Raw genomic sequence first — 19,888 nt, forward strand, 5'->3', positions numbered from 1 at the left:
TATAAGTTAATTACTGAGCTCAAGTGTGAAACTCACATTAGTCATTCGAAATTCTGTTTTTTGATTTGAAGTTCTGGCTTTTGACTTTTTTTATCTTTTAAAATTCACTTCTTTTTTTTCGCTGGAAGAAAATCAAACTCCACAATCGAACAGAGAAAGTGGAAAGATCTCGAAAAACGTGATCGACTTTTTGTTTCGGAAGTATTATTTAATTTTTTAGATTTCCCAGCAGAATAAAATTGTACATATAGTTCCTGTTTTCTTAAACTGGGCTAATTTAATCAGAAAAGTCTCAAACATAAAGTGTTCTAGAAATTCAAAGCGCGATAAAGCACTATACTTTTTCATTTGAGTTTCGAAAACAAGTCTATCGTTTTTTCTTTGCGTTATTCATGATTCTTTTCCAACTGTCTGTTGGCTGTTTTTGAATTATTTTTTTTTGTAAAAAATGTTTTCGGATCACGTTGTGTGTTTTCTACAAGATGTATGCGGTATTCGGGGCTACAATGTTTTATAGATTTTCAACGCTAAAAATGTGTTTTTTATTGTCAGAAATCGTCGTGCGAGTGGTTTCACGAAATTTGTGTCAATCAACCTGTTTTCTTGAAAGAATTGTACTATCTGTTTTTTTGCCGTTTTTCTGAACAATTTTAGCTCCAACTACTCGAAAAAGAAGGAAAAAAACTTTTGCCGAGGGTGATTGTTTTTACTCAGAATCAAACAGTATGTTGGTATCCTGTTGTATTCTTATCAGATGGTTTAGTTTCCAAAAGGTAATTCAGAAAATAGCCGTCAACAAAAAAGTTTGATTTCCCGGTGTTTTAGGTTAATCTGTTTCGGACCCGGGTTTCAGAGAAGGGCTTGCACAACTGTGGATTTCGGATTTTCGCTGTTATTTTCCATCTTTTCAAGCCAATTGTTTTTCTAATTTTTGAAAGCTTTCTCGTAACCCAAAAAATGGTTCTGGAATTTTCCAAAAAATTGATTTTTTTTTGCTCTGGTATGTTTTGATTACTGTGTTTACTCTTGAGATAGCAATCGGGTACTAAATTTTTCCCCGTAGATCAGGCGCGGATCTAGGAATTTCTCGAGGGGGGGGGGGGGCGGATTTTGTCGACCATTTTTTTAGTCGAACAAATTGATTTTCTGAGCTCTCCCAAACCACTATAAAGACTCTGTTTTGGCCAAAATTTCTGCACCGTAGGCAAATTTTTGGAAAAAAAACAAGTAAAAAAAGACGTTTTTAGGCTTTTTGGAAAATTTCGACCAAAAAATCGCGTTTTTTCGGCGCGCGCTCCCTCCACAAAATTAGTGTAGATTGGCGCCAAAGGCGCCTTCAGAAAAGTTTTAGGTCAGTCAGCCAGAAATGGATATCTCAAAATAGCACAAAGGGGAAACCCTTTGGGTCGGCAGATGGGCGAATCACTGAGGGGGGGGGGGGGAGGCGTCCGCCAAGCCCCCCCCCCCCTAAATCCGCTACTGCCGTAAAAAATTTTGTGCACAGGAATTAACTCCTGGTCTCTTCTGCTGGAAAAACTTCAACAGACACTACTTTTTACATATTCGTTTCATTCGAAATTTGCTTTTTGTGTTGGTTGTCATTTAACAGCTCGATTTAAAAAAAAAAATTCTGGTTATTTTTTTTCCTTTTTTCTCTTTTCCTTCTTTTAGGTCTAATAGGTTTCGGCTAATATTATATCGGCTTAGTTGGACGTATATTGCCTTGACATTGACCTGAATTTCCCGGAAATCGAGTAGACCTGAATTGCGCCTATTTTCCAAAAGTAATTCCGAAGAATTTTTTTGCTGTTTTATGGCTGAACCTCGACTTTGCGTACGTGTGAAAACGTATGTTGATATTGCATTATTGTTATCTGTTTCAAGCGCCGTTTCTGTTAAGAATCAAGAATGCTGAGTCTTGCTTCGGATTTTCCAAAGAGATATAGGGATTAAATGGCCAATTCCTTCATAATATGAACTTGACCTCAAAAGTGATGCACTATATGGTTACTGTAAAATTAAGATCGAATCAAATCACTAGACTTGATTCAGAAGTTTCCCACACTACCTTCTTGTAATTAAGTGACAAATATCATACAGTTCCCACATTAATGGCTATTTTTATCATCCTTAATCAATTCATCTCCCGGTAAATAAACTTCTGCCTCAACTAGCTTATAACAGATGTCGGGAAAAAACCAGGCCGATTAAAGAACACGTTTAGTAGAATCAAGAATCGATTATTACTTCCTTGGTAGGTTAGGTAATTGTTAAATCAGGACTCAAACATCAAGCATAGATCAAATTGCTCTATCTGCAGCTTTAAATTTGACTTCTCTTCTGTTTTAAATGAATTTCCTCTAAAATTTTGAGCCTAAAATGGACTGTGTCATCGTTTTCGTCAATTGAGATATTGACCTGTTTTGTTAGAACCAAATTGATGATCAATCAATCACTACATATACAATTTGTACTACTAAGATCACACTAGTGTCACATATCTTCTCTTTCAGCTTTGGAATTCGTATTGAACTTGATTGAACTAAAAACGTGGTAACCAAGATCAAAACAATAAATATGAAACTTCATTCATAATTCAATAGTTCCGTGCTTCCTTTCTTCTGTTACAATTTTTCTACTTTTATTTCGGTGACCGCATAATTTTTGTAGATTTGGAAGCGTTATCGTATTCTTCTTAGTCACTATTTGTATATTAATGAGATATTGAATTTTCCATAGTTACCAAACGAGCAAAGTATTAACTTGCGGTTGTGGATTTAGATGGCGGCTTTTGACTTTTCGTACCTAATGCGCTTTTCGACTAGATGTGCTTCAATCGAAGTCGGATGTTAGTAATAAAAATTTATTTCGCTTGATGAAGTTGATTTCTACAAAATTTTGATTTTCACAATTGTTTAAGCGAGTCTTAAAGTTTGTGCAAAAAGATGCATGTAATACCGAAATTTGGGAAATATCCATTATCTTGATTATGATCTACTCTTTCAAATTAAGTTTGTCTAACGTTTTCAATCATTTCGGTTTTTGCTGTGATACGGCCCATAAATATACAGGTGTATCCGGTTTTTGAGCAAGTAGCACGGTGTTTTGACTACAGTGCAGTTACTATTGCAAAAAATAATTATATTTTTTTGAATAAGCGAATTTAAGTCATTTCCTCTTCATGGTGGTAAATGCGGTTGAATAGCAAAAGCTTGATATTTTTCCGTTACTGCGAATAACTTTGATATACCCTTTCAAAATCATAATTACGATTGAATGGGGCTGCAAAAATGATAATACTTGCGATTATGCAGTTTCGTAAGATCAGATACAACAATTTTGTGCCGTATACTAAAAAAGACTCATCATTAGAAATGGAAACCTAATCAAAAAAGTATGCACTAATGGTGGGCCTCAAGTTTATTCTGACATAGATAAAGCTTGTGTTCAAGTTTGTTTTGAAGTGGACTTGTCAAAAACACTAGATGCAAGATTGTATGATTTTCTAGGTTCGTATAATGTGTCGAATGGTAGACTCAACATGACGCATAAAAAGAAAAAGGCCCCGAACAACCACGGCTCACACAAGAACAAAAATAGCAACAACAAACAAGCAAACAACCGATCACAACAAAACAATAACAACAACAACAGTAGCAATAAAAACGAGGACGAATCTTCTACAAACCAGGATTCGTCTCAACTGTGTGAACATTACGACAGAGCAATCAACTCTACCTGTTTTCGGAGGGCAATAAATCAACTGCAGTCTGTGCAGTGTTGTCGAAAAAGTCCCGCCCATTCACGAGTGAACAAAAAGAACTCGGGTGGGGGCAACGGGAGTGGTCTGACTGCGTGTCGAAATGAGACGAGGTTGGGCAATGAACTTTTCGCTTGTACTCAGTGTGGAACTGTAGTCTGTCTCAGTTTGACCCCGGAAAAAGGCAAAAGTGAAAAGGTCAAAGGTGACTTCAAAAAGGACATCGAAGAGAACACTGAAAAATTTATTGAAGAACCGACACTATCTAAAAAAGAGGGAGAATATTTAGAAAAAGGAGAAATTGACGAAATTTTGAACGAAAAAGAAAAGAAGGAAGAATTAAAAGCGGATAAAGTAATCGAAAAAGAGGAAACACCACAAGGAGTTTCGCACGCACACGAGCATTTCGCGACCCCTCGTTCCGATTGTCACGCGTTATATCTGCGACTTAGAGGCGACCTACTCTACTGTATTGTGTGCGAGAAGAGCCTCTCAGTACAGGGATCAAAAATAATGTTGTTAATGTCACTCGTGAAAAAAGCGAAAGGCTGCTGGTCTGTCGATGTTAAGAACTCCTTCGAGAACGACGATACATACTCCAAGCAGAATCAGAGTGAAACTGCTGGCGGCGGCAAGAAAAACAAAAGCAGCAATGGTCAAAGTGGTCCTCAGAGCAATAACAAAGGTCCGAAGGGAGGAGGTGGAGGCGCTGGGAAAGAATTGAGTCTAAGAAGGGAGGTGCGAGGTTTCTCCAATTTGGGCAACACCTGTTTCTTCAACTCTGTTGTGCAAAATATAATGCACACAACGTGGCTCAGGCAGGTCGGTAGCAGAAGAAATGGTTTTCTTTTATTAGTTATCCCCTATTACGGGGGGTGGCGTTAGTTGGTTCTTGTGTTCAAAATTGACGAGCCTTTTTTGATTTATTATCTTAGAGGGGTAGATATTCGTTGCTTGGTTGCAAAGGTATGTGTGAAATAAATCTATTATATATTTAACTGCGGGCTTCACTATCTCGCCATGTTTATGCTTAAACGTATTATGTTCGCACGTTTAAGCTATATCGTATATTGCAATGGTTAAGATTTTTTTTTGATTTTCCAGTTTGATTTTAGTGGTTATTTCACCGAGTTCAACATAAGCAGCCCAATATTGGGATGCTGTCCGGATTCCCCAAGGGGTTGCGAGTTTGGCCTCCAATTTTGAATGCCCAAATTGTTTTAGTTAACGAGATAAGACGATTTTTGTGATTTTTTCAAAAGTTTTCAGAAAACTCAATTAACATAATCATTTACAAAACTTAGTTCCCAACGCTGTAGTTGAGAACTGTCAGAGTATCATCAAGGGTTGTGAATCGTACCTCCAAATTGACAGCTCAAATCCTTGTAGTTTTCGAGATCTGTTTTCGAAATCTTGCCTCCAAATATGACTTTTCAAATCTTTGTAGTTTTCGAGGTATGAGGTTTTTTGTGATTTTTTAAAAATTTCAGAAAATTTATATTATTTTTACTGCAAAATCTGAAATTCCCAACCCTGTAGTTGGGTCCTGTCAAAGTACTCTCAAGAGTTGCGGTTCTTGCCCTCAAATATGACTGCTCAATTCTTTGTAGTTTTCGAGATTTTTTTGTGATTTTTTCAAAAATTTTAAGAAAACCTAAGTTATTATGATTCTTCAAAATCTGGAATGCCTAACCCTGTAGTTAGCTCTTGTCAGACTACTCTTACGGATAGCGAATCTTGCCTCTGAATATGACTGCTCAAATCCTTGTAGTTTTCGAGATATGACGTTTTTTGTGATTTTGAAAAAAAAAGTTTCAGATAATTTAAATAAATTGTTTTTTCTTCAATTTAAATTCTTAACATTGTAGTTGAGTGCTGTCAGGGTACTCTCAGGAATTACAAATCTTGCCACATGCGAATGTTCAAATGCTTTTAGTTTCCGAGATGTGACGTTTTTTCAAATTTTTCAAAATTTCTCAAAGAACTTAACTACAAGGAAATTCACAAAATTTGAAACTACTAATTTGATGCTGTGTCTTCATCAAATTAGTTTTTTCAAATTTTATCCTATTGTCATTGTGCACTCAGGCGTCTCAAATCTTGCTTCTAAATATGAATGCTCAAATCCTTTTAGTTTCCGAGATAAGTCTTTTTTTATGATTTTTTTTCGGGAAACTTAGGTTTAAAAAAAGTCACGAAATTTGAAATTCGCAACCTTATAGTAGGGTGCTTTCAGGAACTTTCAATGTTTGCAAATCCGGCCTCCAAATTTCTCCAGAGGCCCATTAAGTTTTCGAGATGACGCGTTTATGTCTTTTCAAAAGGGGAATTTAAAAAATTAAAAAGCTTGAAATTACCAACCCTGTGATTGGGTGCAGTCATAGTACACTAAAAGTTGGCATGAAAGTTTAGTTTTTCATGAGTAGTCGAAAAATTTCGAAGCACCGGAGGTGCGTTAAACACTAGCACGAGTTAATTCTGATAAACTAGCAAGTGTAGCAGAGGGATACTTGGATGTATAGATCCATAATATAATTATTAAAGGAAAAGGAATAGTCAATAACGTTTTGGGTAAAACTAATGAATTTTGTTTTCGAGTTTCTCGAAAATCATGATATTTTGTCTTCTAGTTTCTCATTACCCTTGCGATAAGCAAGGGTATTGTAATCTGGACAAGACTTTTTCCCGTAAACAACTTTGTACCTAGAATTCGCACGTGTTTTACTGCAGAGGTAAATGTAGTATGTTCATGTTAGGCATACGCCTTGTGTGCCTGCTATGCGAGCTTTTAAAAGTGTTTTTGAGCCAATTTTTTCGGCGCTGGAGTGTCGGCTTTAATTCCGTCGTCTCAGTTTCCGTATGATTTTTTTTTTCAATTATTTTTTGTTGGTTTTTATAAGAATGGTTGAAAATTAAAATGAATTAAATTTAAAATGCTGAGTTTTTTGATTTTTTGGTTTGAGTTTTCAGTTTGCACAATAACTTTGGTTTTGACCTACTATGCTTTTGTTTGTTCAATCAGCTGTTTTTATCATATTTTTCTGGTGTAGGTAATTGAGTTTATATTTTCGCAGTTTTTTGTTTACTTATTTGTTTGAAAATACAACAATTGAAAGTATGTTCTCATTGCTTTTTAGCCAATATTGTTTTGAAAAGTATTGTTATTGTTCAGATAATTGTTATTGTTTCAAATATAATTTGCCTAGGCTTTTGAAAAATTGAATAATATTGTTAGGTATTTATGTCTCTCATTTACTTATTTAAAAAGTATATCACAGTTAGTGGTTTTTGTTTCTTTCATCAATGCAGTTTGCCAATGGTTCGATTGCGTTTCTTCGGATAAAATGTTTCTCCAAGAATTTTGTAATTTGATTTTTTGATAACTTTTTTTTCTTACAATTTTTGCATCGAAAAAAATGCAAAGCTCTGCTTCGCCTCTGTGTTGTATTTTGGCGCGAAAGAAGCAAAGCAACTTTTGAATGTTTTGCTTGAATAAAGATTAAAAAATTTAAAAAAGGTTATTGTCAAATTTTGTATGTATTAGATGTAGATTTTACATTTTTATAATTGTTCACTAGAATTTTTTATTTAGAAGTTAATATACTTAACCTCATGTTCCTGTTCGTATAGGTTATGGTTCAGTTGGCAGAAACCAGGAGTATACGTCTGGACGGCGAAGGAGACACCCCTCTCCAGTTTGAATCACTCGGAAGCATGAGCGAAGCCCTGGCTCAACTTTACACTTCCTACTTCAACGAACAGTCCTCGTCGTCAGGACTCCCTCAGACTCTGTCGCCCAAGTCCCTTTTCCATAGTCTATGCCAATTCTGTCCCATGTTTAAGAGCAGGGAACAACAAGACTCGCAGGAGATGTTTTCCTCTTTGGTTAATGCTCTTTTCGAAGAAGACGAGAAAAGGTAAAAAGTAGTTGAGCTCAGTACAGAATTGGAACTAACTGCAAAAAAAAAACGTTGCTGTTATATCAGCATTTCGCCTTTTTTTTTCAGTCGAAATAGCCAGTTTCTGTGTTAATTTTGTCTTAAATTGGTGTTCAATTGAACTTTTCTAATAGAAATTTGTTAATGTACTAATGCCAAATTTTTTTAAAAGCTTTGAATGTGGGTTAGAGCTCCGAATATAATTTAGAGTCAAAGATGCAATTATGCAGCGACATGGAATCGAGGAAGATTCCAATAAAGAGAAAGAAACAGCGGAAGGAAAAATAAAAAAGAAAGGAGTTGACGGAGAAACGAGAGCTGCTATCAAGCGAGAGTGGAAACAAGCCCAAGCATTGAACCCTGTGAGTGCTGTATTCGGAGGCATGTTAACTAAATACATCAAGTGCAACCACTGTTGCAACATCAATACCAAATCAGAACCTTTTATCTCCTTATCATTGTCCCTAAACACGACCAACTCAGACGCCAATGGATCCTCTGGCCACTCAATCACATCTTCATCAGGGAAAACGAGAAAACCGAACTCGAACAGTGTGTCCAAAAATGAGAAAGATGAAGATAGCACTTCTATTGCATCATCAGGAGCCGCTTCAACCAGAAGAAGAAAAGCCCTATCTGAGAACAAACCGGCTCCCGAAGTAGACTTGCCGCCACTGATGCCGACAGAAAAGAAAAGTAAGGCGAAAATGGGGAGGAACTTAATATTGGGGAGTTTTAATTTTTTTGTTTTCCTTACAAAATCTGGTACCAAAAATAATCATCGGAATGGATCAAGTGTCAATTGATCGGTGGATCATTTATCATATTAAAGCCCTTTCATTCGTGGTCCGAACTACTTGAGAAAAACCGGTTTGAAATTTTTGAATTTAAGTTAAATTTTGAGCAATTCAAGCGAGTCTCATTTCGAACGTTTATTGATAATTAAGGCTAAAAAACTGATGTTAATAAATGAAAACTTGTTTTGTAAGCTTCATATGGCGCTTCCTTGGCAATAAAACTTTTCAAAAAAAAACATAAAAGATATAGGCAAAAAAGTTATTCTTGCCAATTATGCCTATTTACTAGCTTTATGCCAATTATGCCTGATTTACTAGCTTTATACGCCTTTGTATAGTTCTCTTATCACGCCAAGCACAAGAAACGGCAGTAATTTGCAGGGAAAAAAAAGAAATAACTTTTTTTTGTAGTTTTATGAATGTGGGCGGAACATTTTGTGGTAATTGCAGAGCAACCGGAATTATTTTTTTATCCGAAAAATTTTTTCATTAAGTGATCCTTTTTTCAGCGACACGGAATGATTGCCTCCAGAAATCCCCGGCTATGTCCGATGTTGCAGGCGTGAAAATTGCAACAAGGGTGAAAAACAACTGCTCCTCATCAGAAGAAGACGATGACCCCGACCTGATAATGCCAGATGACATATTCGGCTTAGAAGATCAATCCACCGCCAATGATACCACAACCAGCGAGGTATTTCTACCTGAAACCCCGCCGAACCCCAAAACTGATCATTCTCAGAATCCGAGCGAAATTAGGCTTAAGGAATCTTGCAGCGCAGAGGAGCAGTTAGTGATACAAATAGATAACTTGAGTTTCAATGAACCAGATAACAAAGTCGATGACAGCGAATCATCTGGATTAACAAGTCCCCAAGATTCTCCGGAATTTGGTGAACGAACAAGCGGTAGTGGTAATGAATGTAATAGTAAAGAAGTAGAGAAAAGTGAAAGTGACTTGGGAACCGGATCGGAGAAAGAGTCTTCGCGGAGCAGAGGTTCGAATGCAAGCAAGCAAGCTACTTTATGCAGCGTCGACAGCGCCTATGCGTCACAGACATCGCTGACAGGTGTCGGAGGCGGCAATGCGTGCTCGGACGCGGCTAGTGCTAGTAATGCAGAGAGTGTGTCTAGCTGTGACGTTGAGAGGGACACTGCGGGATCGTCGGCGTCAATGCAAAGAGTAATTGTATCTCGCGAGGAGTCGTTTGGTGATGATATTAATATTGAAAAAGACGATGAAGAGGAAGATACAAAAGTGGATGATGCTACTGAGTGTGGAAGTAGCAGTGAGAATCTGTGTCTAGGTGGACTGTTTGATGAGGAAGAAGACCAAACTTTGATTGGTGGTACAAAAAATGAGGTGGTGAAAAATCACGATGAAAAGCAGGAAACTGAGATTACTGAAGATTGTGAGGTATGGGCTGAATTTAAAATATATTGTTTTTTTTTGCGATAGAAGCGCTTTGCGCTATATTGAGTGAATGGCGTTTTCCCTGACGTAGCCCTTAGGTTATTTTTCGTAGGACGAATCAATACTTGGAGATTTTTTGTGCTGATGGTTTTTTTCGGTAGTGTGTCAGAGAACTGTTTGCTACTTCAATTCACTCTTTGCAACAAGCTCTTCCCAAATTTTATTTTATGATCGTTTGAATATTTTGTCTCTATCCGGGTATTTCGTTGGTATAAAACTTTTGAAGTAGTTTATTTTTGCTCGTGTATAATATATGCGAAAAAATGGAAATGATGTGATTCTTGTTCGTATGCACCCTCGCATGCTTCTCTAGATTTTCAATTGAAGTGACATGGAAAATGTATGAATTTTAGGCTCTGTTCACTGCTCAATGCTTGGAAACCAATCTGGAGTCGAGACGCCCTCTACCAACTGGAGGTTCAGGAGAATGCGGAGCCTCCTCGAACCCTCTCTCGGACCCCATTGAGGCACTGTATATGTCCACGTTGAGTGACGGAGTTTATGTCCCCAAGGAACCCAATGAACTATCAATCATGTCTCTACTGAAGAGTTTCACGAACCTCGAGTACCTCACAGGTAAGACACATAATAAATTGAGTTTTTTATTAAGTTGAACATTTATTCGGCTTCAACGGTTAAAAATCATTCAGCAGGAATAAAATTCATGCAAAAATCTGAAGGAGGTAGTACAACAAGGCTGAAAAAAAGATGTTCAACAGTGCCAAAAGTCATCAATTTTCGGCACTGTTGAACACGTTTTCAGTTTCGGCCATGTAGTTCGGCACCAAAGCGAACAGTCTTAAAAGAAATGCTATAGAGCCTCCTAATGACATATATATTGATTAACTTGTGTGATTTTTGTACGGATCTTGAGAGTTAGAATTCCGCTACCATTTGGGTATCTGTTTCCATCTTGGTATAATTTAACGATTGTTTATTCTGTAAATAAATTTGCTCAAAAAAGCTTACGACTTGTGACTCTGCCTACTGTTAAATTTATTTTTAGTTTTTCTAAATTTATAAGTTATCTTCGAACAACAAGTCATAGAAATTTTGAAGAATTTTCTCATCTTCTACATTCCTGTGAAAGTACATCGCAAATGTCTACAGTTCAGCTGTATTTTAAGACAACGTATTTTTGTGTTTGTAGGTTGTAACAAGATCAAGTGCGACAAATGTTCCGTGCACGATAATCGGAACCTCTCGGATGCGTGTGTGTGGTATAGAGTGACCAGCTGTCCTTCAGTACTGGTACTTCACATCAAACGCTTTGCCCAGTTTGGACTTCGCTTCCGCAAACTGAATACGTTCGTAACAATACAACCAGTGCTGGACATGGCCCCTTTCTGCAGTCCAGATTGCCCAACTGAATCCAGATCTTCGCCCAAAGGGGGAACGGGAGGAGGGGGAAGTAGAATCTTGTACAGATTGTACGGAGTGGTGGAACACGTTGGCAGTCTTCATTCAGGTATAAGTCAAGCTAAGTTTGAATGGGAAAGAATTTTTTGCGGATATGAGCTGTCATATATAGTATCTAATCATATATTACGTGTTGGCGCCATTGGTTAGCTATGTGTCTGGTGCGGCTACTAATTAATTAATACCTGCCAACCTTAAGTTTAGTCTGCGATGTTTGGATTCATTGTTGTTAACCGTTAAAAGACTAAACGAGTCAATCTTAGTTCAGTGAATTAAAGATATTGAACCTGCATTTTTCACATGGCGCAGCAAGCAGGACAAAGCGCGGGATCAGGGAAAAATCCACTGGGAATTACGGCATTTTGGCCGAGCAAATGTACGGAAGCACCAATGTTGTGGGAGCATTGGATTACACGATTCACCTGGGGTGTAATAGCAAAACATTCATTCAATCCGACGGCATTTTATTTTGCTAATACGCTCACTGAGGCGCAAATTACCGGTCTGCCAGAAGAGGTGAATGGGAAAAATCGAGTGGAAGCAGAGCAGACACTAATTTCTAACCTCTATTTGTGTTTGGGGGAACGTGGACAGGACGAATTACATAACCGGAAGCCCCATCTGGACCTGGCGACTACCCGATATCCACGGGTTTTGGATGAATTTGAGAGTGTTTTCCGCAAGGAAAGAAACGAAACATTCGAGACGTATCAGCTACTATCTCGGAAACAACGTGACGGGGAAACGCTAGAAGAATTTCACTCCGTTTTGAGTGGACTAGCCGCTAGATGCTCATTGGGAACATTGGAACGACGGGTGTTACGTGATGTATTCATAGTAAATATGTCCAACAAGGAAGCCCAAACGGAGCTATGCCGTTCAACTAAGACACCAGATGAGGTCTACCGGATTACTTTGTCATATGAACGGGGGGACAAATACGCAAAGTCGTATAAAGTATCCGGTGGGGGACTTACTGCGGCACCAGCGGGTTCACTACAAATTAAAGCGGAGCCTATAAGCGCAATTAGAGGAGGGTACCGTTGTCCATTCCAAAGAGGCGGACGTGGATTTGGCAGGGGCGGCACAAGGGGCCGCGGAGGAGCAGCAGATCGCAAGTGCTACAATTGCGACCAGAGTGGTTTTACCCCGGACCACATTCCAAAGTGCCCAGCAAGAAATGTAACCTGCAATTTTTGCAAGAAAATGGGACACTATGAGCGAACTTGTAGAGGACGTCGATCGGCGAATAGGGGTCGCGTAGGCATGATAAATGAGGATGACACCAATGGCGGGACTACCCAAGATTATCCGGAGGAGAGTGCATCCAATTACGGAAGTTCTGTCGGATGGGTGACTGATTCAAAGACACCGGCACATGGATGGGATTCGGATAGTTCGACGGAGTATGTGGTTATGTCAATTCGGCGGAAGGAGGAAACGGAATTAAAAGTCGCGGGGGCCAAACTAGCCTTAAGAATCAACGGCAAAGCAACTCAAGCCTGGATTGACAGTGGTTCGCCAATATCCATCTTCACTATTGGGGAACTAAAACGTACCCTGGGGACAGTCAACGTACAATTGAAACCGCTGAATCCACAAGACGACCAATTCCGCGATTACGGAAACAATCCGTTAAAATTTCTGGGAAAGATGCAAGTCACGCTTCATTCCAATGGATGGACTTGTTCGTCGGATATCAACGTCATCGGAGGGTGCCGACCGTCTATTATTGGCAGGGATTTAATGCCCTCACTAGGACTGATGCTGGTACAAGCACCATCGACAGAAGGGGTGAAAAGCATACATACCACGGAAGGAACTGTGGCGATGGACAATGACCTGGATGAGTGGCAGACACATTTCTGTAAGCAATTTCAACATCTTTTTCACAGGGTAGGGCGCATTCGAAATTATAAGGTGCAGGCAGATTTCTTCAAAAACCTAACTCCAATTCAACAAAAAGGTAGGCGAGTACCTATAACATTACAGGAAAAAGTCGATAAGGAGATTGAAAAACTGTTGGGACAGGGTCATATCCAAAAGTTGGAAGAATGTTCAGACAAATATTTTGTTTCACCTATTGTCATCACCGTGAAAAAGGACGGTTCTGTAAAACTTGCACTGGAATCTAGAGAACTAAACAAACAAGTGCATAAGAATAAATACCAAATGCCCAATATTGAAGAACTAATGGACATCGTAGGGCAAACTATCAGCGAACGCAAACAGGGGGATGTTTTTTTTTACAACGATGGACCTCACGTACGCATACGGTCAACTTCCTTTAAATGAAAACACTAGTAAACATTGCAATTTTTCATTGGTGGGAGGCCGTTCTACCGGTACATATCGATTCAAAACAGGATTCTACGGATTGACAACCATGCCGGCGGAATTTCAACGGGTCATGGATGCCATTCTGGCTGAATATCCGTGCGCGCATGCTTTCATTGATGATATATTAGTAATTTCGAAAGGTACCAAGATCGAACATATCGCTTTAGTGGAGAAGATTTTAACGAAACTCGATAAAGAAAATATGGCTTTGAAGCTAGAAAAATGTCAATTTGCGAAAAATACTTGCGAGTGGTTAGGCCACCGGATTACGAAATCAGGGATTACACCAATGGTGCGGAAAACAGATCCAATTGACAAATTAACCGCCCCGAAAACGCTCTCTCAGTTGAAATCGTTCATGGGGTCAATCCATAGTCTTCACAAATACTTACCGGCGTTAGCGGAAACTTCGGCGCCTCTACGTCCACTTCTAAGTAAGAAGAACGAATTCCTCTGGACAATTGACTGCCAAACAGCGTTCGAATCGATTAAGAAACAAGTCGCGAACATTGTCGAACTTAAGCATTTCGACGTACATAAGGATATACGTATCGTGTGCGACGCAAGCCATAACGGTTTGGGGGCGGTACTCGAACAACTAGGCACCGAGGGTTGGCGACCAATATCATTTGCGTCCCGGTTTTTAAATGCGGCCGAAAAGAAATATTCGACGAATGAGCTAGAAATGCTGGCCGTAGTTTGGGGCTCCGAATACTTCAGAAATTATATTTTTGGGCGGAAATTTACTGTGGTGACAGATCATAAGGCTTTGCTATCTTTATTGAATGGGAACAATAAGAAAAACAAGACTATGTTCAGTCGATTAACTCGCTGGATTGATAGAATTATCCCCTTTGATTTTGTCATTGAACACATGCCTGGGGCTAAAATTGGCCTGGCGGATTACCTTTCAAGGCATCCGGTGGGGGAAGCCACGAAAGTTAGTCTTTATGATAACATTTTCACAGTGGCAAAATTGAAATCAATTACCAATTCACTCGGATATATTGATACCAATAAAGGGATCATCAAAGCATCAAAGGAATCAATTGTTTCAGCTAAAGATATTCAAGTTGGAAACGATAAAGTTAACATTCCACCGGAAGAGGGCGTCAAAACGCGTGACCGTCGGTTGACCAATCAGAAGCCACTAAAACGAATAGCTGAGTGTAATGACCGGGAAAGCGCAAAAGTAGTAAAGTCAATCACCGAATGTAAACTACGTGAGTCTGATATTAATTCCACAGTAAACAGTAGTCCTCCATTTAACAAAACAAGTTATCGATCTAACAAAATACACATATCTACAATGACATCACTTAATTTGAAGAAATTAAATAAATTACTGTTGAAACATCCAGAAATAACGAGCGGCAGTAGCAGCGAGGTGGAGATTGTGGATGCACGATTGGAGGCGGAGACGCATCACACCAGGGACATTCGATGCAACACAGTCATCTCCATTCCTTCGGCATTCGGAGGTGAACTTTTTCCGGCGGCATACCCAGCAGGAGGGAACGTCATCATGTCAGTAATCCCCCGGGACTGCAAGATAGTCCGCAAAAGCGTTTCACCATGGGCGCTCGAGTATGTTCGACGCTGCGAGGGATGTCTGGTTTCCCTATCTCCACCGGAGTTTAGTCGCAGCTGCGGATGGATGCAAGGAATGCACCGATGCAGGTAAAAGCCTTAAACCATTATGCGCCAAAGGTGATGTTGGGAAGATCTATGAACCACGCGAGCCGAACGAATGCCTACAGCTTGATTTTTGGGGTCCAATTAGATACTTAAATGAATCAAGTAAATATGTCTTGGTAGCGGTTGACCGATTCTCACGTTGGCCCTCTGCAATGATCTGCGGAAATAATAAAAGCGACAAGGTCCTTAAGTTCATTAAACAATACATATCTCAACATGGTGTCCCTAGGAAAATTTTTATGGATCAAGGTACAAGTTTCACATCGAATGCAGTTAAATCATTTTGCAATTCCGAAGGAATTGAAATAATTTATTCACCCGTGAATGATCATCGCGCCACCGGGTGTGTCGAACGTACCATTGGCAGTCTGAAAAACTTTGTCTTAACTTACGCTAAAGAAAAAGATAGTGGAAACTTAGAATCAATGATAGAACGAGCCTTGAGTGCTTTAAGATTTGCCCCAAATGCTACTCTCAAAATATCGCCGTTTGAAGCTCATCACGGCAGAGAAGCCAATACGGTACTGCGAAATCTTACGAAAAAGCCAACCCTGCAAAACCTAAACTGGGCCAGAGTGTTGAAACAAAAATCTGCCTATTTAGATTCTACTGACCCCAGAGCTCCGAGGAACATCCAACCCATGGCAACGGATTGGGAAGAACGATCCGACGTGGAGTTTGATGTCGATCATATGAATCACCCTAGGCGACTGACACAAAATCAACTAGTTTCGGCGGCGGATGGAACACCAATGGCTGACGGGGACGGGAAACAGGCTTGTGGGGGAAAGTCTAAACAGCCAAGTAAACGGACCGAACTGTTGTTCCAACGACTCAAGGATAGCAATAAAAGGTATAGACCCATAAACCAAAAAGTAATTCGCGAATCTAAGCACACTATAACTCTAGCAAATGGCTCTGTACTTAGGAAAAGTGGGGTTGCCGAGAAAGTCATCAAATCGAACGCGCCAACTACCGCGAGTAAGCTAACACTACCACTCCCAGCTATGAGTGCATTGCAACGTCGGGCGGAACTAAATCGAGCAGCGAACGTACAGGCGGCGGGGACGAGCACACAGAGTAAAGCAAGCGCACAGAGTAAGGCTGATAATAGAGTGCGAGAATTTTCACCAGCGGAGGAGGACGATTCGGATTCGGAGTACGAGCCAATAACAATTTCCAAACACGCAGGGAACTCAACAATAGCACCAGGGCGAGATGTGGAAGGAAATGAACCAAAAATGAATAACGATGTAGAAAACGGAATTGGAAGACCAAACTTATCCGAAGGAAGCGGAGCTGGAAAATCCCAGGGGGTGGACACGGAGGTCCAGACTATGAGCAACGAGCAAGGGGGGAGTGCCCCAAATTTGAGTAACGAGGGGGAAACATTCTAAAAAGAAAGGGGAACGAGTACGACGCTTACGTCTTGTATCATACTCTAGTCAAGAATCAGAAGATGGAACAGGATCACGGAAAAGTACCAGGAAGCGGACGGCGGTATGATTCGGCGGGGTTATGATAGATAGTATATTGAAAGCGAGAACATCCAAAGGAGAGGAAGACAGAGAGCGGGACACTAATTGAGCAGGAAGGCACAATTGAAAGAGGGAGTGAAAAAGGAAACTCAAGAAACTTGTTAAACTAAAACTCATGCCCAGGGAGAGGGTGGACTACCGCTGGTCTAAAACTCAAACATTTCCGTTGGATAATTTTAAAACAGTTGTTTGAAAATTGATTGTTGAGGGAATGTCATATATAGTATCTAATCATATATTACGTGTTGGCGCCATTGGTTAGCTATGTGTCTGGTGCGGCTACTAATTAATTAATACCTGCCAACCTTAAGTTTAGTCTGCGATGTTTGGATTCATTGTTGTTAACCGTTAAAAGACTAAACGAGTCAATCTTAGTTCAGTGAATTAAAGATATTGAACCTGCATTTTTCACAGAGCTAATGGCCGCTTTCCTGTGGAACACCACCCTATAATCAATATTTGAACGGCATGACAGTAATTCGAACGAAAAGACTGACAGAAACTGATGACATCACCGTCGAGCTCAATATGTCGGTGTACAACTATATGATGATAATGAACTACTTTTTGGAGGACCATTTATCGAAGAGGCAAATGACAAACATACCAGGTGTTTGCTCAGTGCGGTGAAACACTAGTGTTATAGTGATCAAGGCCTTATAGCAATGTTTTGTGTAAATTTTTAAGGTTTTTACGCTTGCGATTAGCAATCGTTATCAAACTGGAATATATACTTTTTTTCTATTTAACAACTAGCTTAACAAAAGCAGTTGAATCAGTTAGCTCGGCTGTTAGCCACAGCCAAAGGTAGCTGATAGTAAAAGCACAGAATGCCTGTCAACAGATGTTTTCTGAGCATGTCTGTTTTTTAAATGGCCCTTCTATACGAAAATTTTTTGTTGCTTGTTTTCAGTTTTCTTTTTCCGCTTATTTTTCGCTTTTTAATAAAACTTGTGATTTTTTTTGGCTCAAAACCGTATTATAGCTCAATCTCGATTTTTTTTGGGCTAAACAGTCGTCTGCCCAAGTTTTGTCTGCGCAATATCCACTCAATGAACTTTGTTATTAATATTTATTTAACACTGGCAGTTGTATTTTTCCTTAATTTTACGCGCATTCCAGACAAACGTTAAAACAAATAATTTTTCAAGTTATTATGATTTTTAAATATATACTTTTTCGATTCAGCTTGCATCCTCTTTTAAGGCTAGCTCCCGTGTCATTTTTTATTGTATTGCAAGTGGTTTGAAGCTCCGCTTCGCCTCTTCAATTATCTCTATCGAGAATAGTTAAAGCTGGTTCGCCGCATATGATAGTTGGTTCAAATCACAATTGCGCTGTAAATTGGCAAGTTGAGCTCTTGCAAGTAAGTTATGGCTTAACAGGCGCTGATTATATGCGCTCTTGTAAGCATAAAAAATTAACCTCCGGAGTAGGCTTGCTGTCTGGTTGATTAAAAAGAAAGCTGTAATTTTTGTTAGTCATGTAAATAAGAATAAATCGACTTTGATAAGGCTGGCGCTTGTGTTATTGAAACATGTCTCTAGGTCACTACACGGCCTACGTGTGCCAGCGTGGAGACCAGTCGCAAAACAACACGAATCAGACCCCGGCTACAGACATCGTCAGTACTCTGCTGGACAGACTGACACCCAAACAGATGAGCCGGATGAGAGACGGAGGGGAGTTGAAGGGCACTGCTGTGAAAGAAGAGGGGGAGGGAGATGAACAGGCAGAAGTGGAGAGTGATCAGAGGGAATCGTGCCTGAACAGTGTGTGGTTCCATGTCAGCGACACACAGGTATGTCACTACGTGTTTTGTTTTTGAACTGAAGTATAATAATTAGGTTACGAAAGAAAATCTATCGCCAAAGCCGTTTTTGATGAGATTGAACAAGCCTTAAAATATTGGTGAACCAACGTTACTACGTACCGCAAAATGACAGTTGCAAGTTCTGTACAAAAAAGTTGCCTTATTAACACTTGCGAGCATAGTGTATTATTGAACCTTCTTCCAACACTAGCGCCAGCTTAGTGTATTGGTACGAACCTTCTTTTTTTCGAACCTACCTCGCAAATAAAAGTGTTCATGAAAAGTGTTCACTTGTTTGGAAATTTCACTATACCATTGCAAATTTGTTCTCTGCTTTATTTGTGACTAGTGTTTGGCTATTTAATATTAAGCTTCGGTGGATGAGTGGTTAGGGTGTGTGATTCCTAATCTCTAGGTCGCAGGTTAGAATCTCAGACGTAGCCGAATTTTAGGCTAATTCGAGGCTCATTTCCATTTTTTCTTGCACTTTATAGAGATGCTTTTTTGTCGTGTTCTCGCTAGTGTTTGCGAAGCGAAGCTTCGCCTCTGTGTAGAACTTTCCCATTTCGAGAAACTTATAGTTATGATTGGAGATGGATTTGTTGCTGGGAAGGGGCTTCTGTTATCCACGGTGTGAAAGAACATCGGCTTGCTTTGAATTGAAAATTAGCAGTTGTGTATCCTACAAATAATTATTCATTGACTGTATTGCAATGGTTTACAGAGAAAGATTTCTTAGTTTTCATTGAATTGTGGAAAATTTGCAAACGATTTGAAAATGAAATAATTAGAAGTTTTTAATGAAAATCGTTAAAAAACTTTTTTTTTGTCGGACAATTGGTGACTCAACGTCTGTTTCAGGTGCGACAGGTACCCTTCAGCAAAGTGCTTTCCTCATCGCCCTACATGCTATTCTACGAGAAGATTCTCACATAGCAGAAACAGATTATAAATGCTAAAGAAAAGTGAAAGCAAAGTAGAGTACCACACCGTTTGATTTATTCTTAATTGACCTATCAGCCAACAACCTCTTCTCAGTCCTACATGTTCTCAAATGTGAATCTAATTTATATATAATCCCTGATTCTTTCTTTTTATTCAGCCATACTCA

The 19,888-nt window shown here is 39.4% G+C and overlaps 2 protein-coding genes across 3 annotated transcripts in view; both read left to right on the plus strand.

The window, feature by feature from the left end:
• LOC134847015 (suppressor of cytokine signaling 7-like) overlaps positions 1 to 19,888 on the plus strand; it is a 210,250-nt gene that overhangs the window by 94,505 nt on the left and 95,857 nt on the right. The gene's annotated exons all lie outside the window — the stretch shown is intronic.
• On the plus strand, positions 2,499 to 19,861 carry LOC134845641 (ubiquitin carboxyl-terminal hydrolase 16-like). Its single transcript, XM_063862656.1, has 9 exons — positions 2,499 to 2,848; positions 3,510 to 4,582; positions 7,391 to 7,677; positions 7,907 to 8,394; positions 9,005 to 9,912; positions 10,323 to 10,545; positions 11,120 to 11,437; positions 18,512 to 18,765; positions 19,639 to 19,861. The coding sequence occupies exons 1-9, from the start codon at positions 2,782 to 2,784 to the stop codon at positions 19,711 to 19,713; spliced, it is 3,693 nt and encodes a 1,230-aa protein (XP_063718726.1). The 5' UTR covers positions 2,499 to 2,781; the 3' UTR covers positions 19,714 to 19,861.

Source organism: Symsagittifera roscoffensis, chromosome 5, assembly GCF_963678635.1.
Source record: "Symsagittifera roscoffensis chromosome 5, txSymRosc1.1, whole genome shotgun sequence".
Classification (NCBI taxonomy): Eukaryota; Metazoa; Xenacoelomorpha; order Acoela; family Convolutidae; genus Symsagittifera; species Symsagittifera roscoffensis.

What these genes read in the sequence shown, in the direction of transcription:
- LOC134845641 (XM_063862656.1), top strand. Translation starts at nt 2,782, where the DNA reads ATGGCGGCTTTTGACTTTTCGTACCTAATGCGCTTTTCGACTAGATGT. An exon ending in AGATTACTGAAGATTGTGAG is followed by an intron (nt 9,913 to 10,322) that starts GTATGGGCTGAA and finishes TATGAATTTTAG; the next exon opens with GCTCTGTTCACTGCTCAATG. An exon ending in CGTTGGCAGTCTTCATTCAG is followed by an intron (nt 11,438 to 18,511) that starts GTATAAGTCAAG and finishes ACATGTCTCTAG; the next exon opens with GTCACTACACGGCCTACGTG.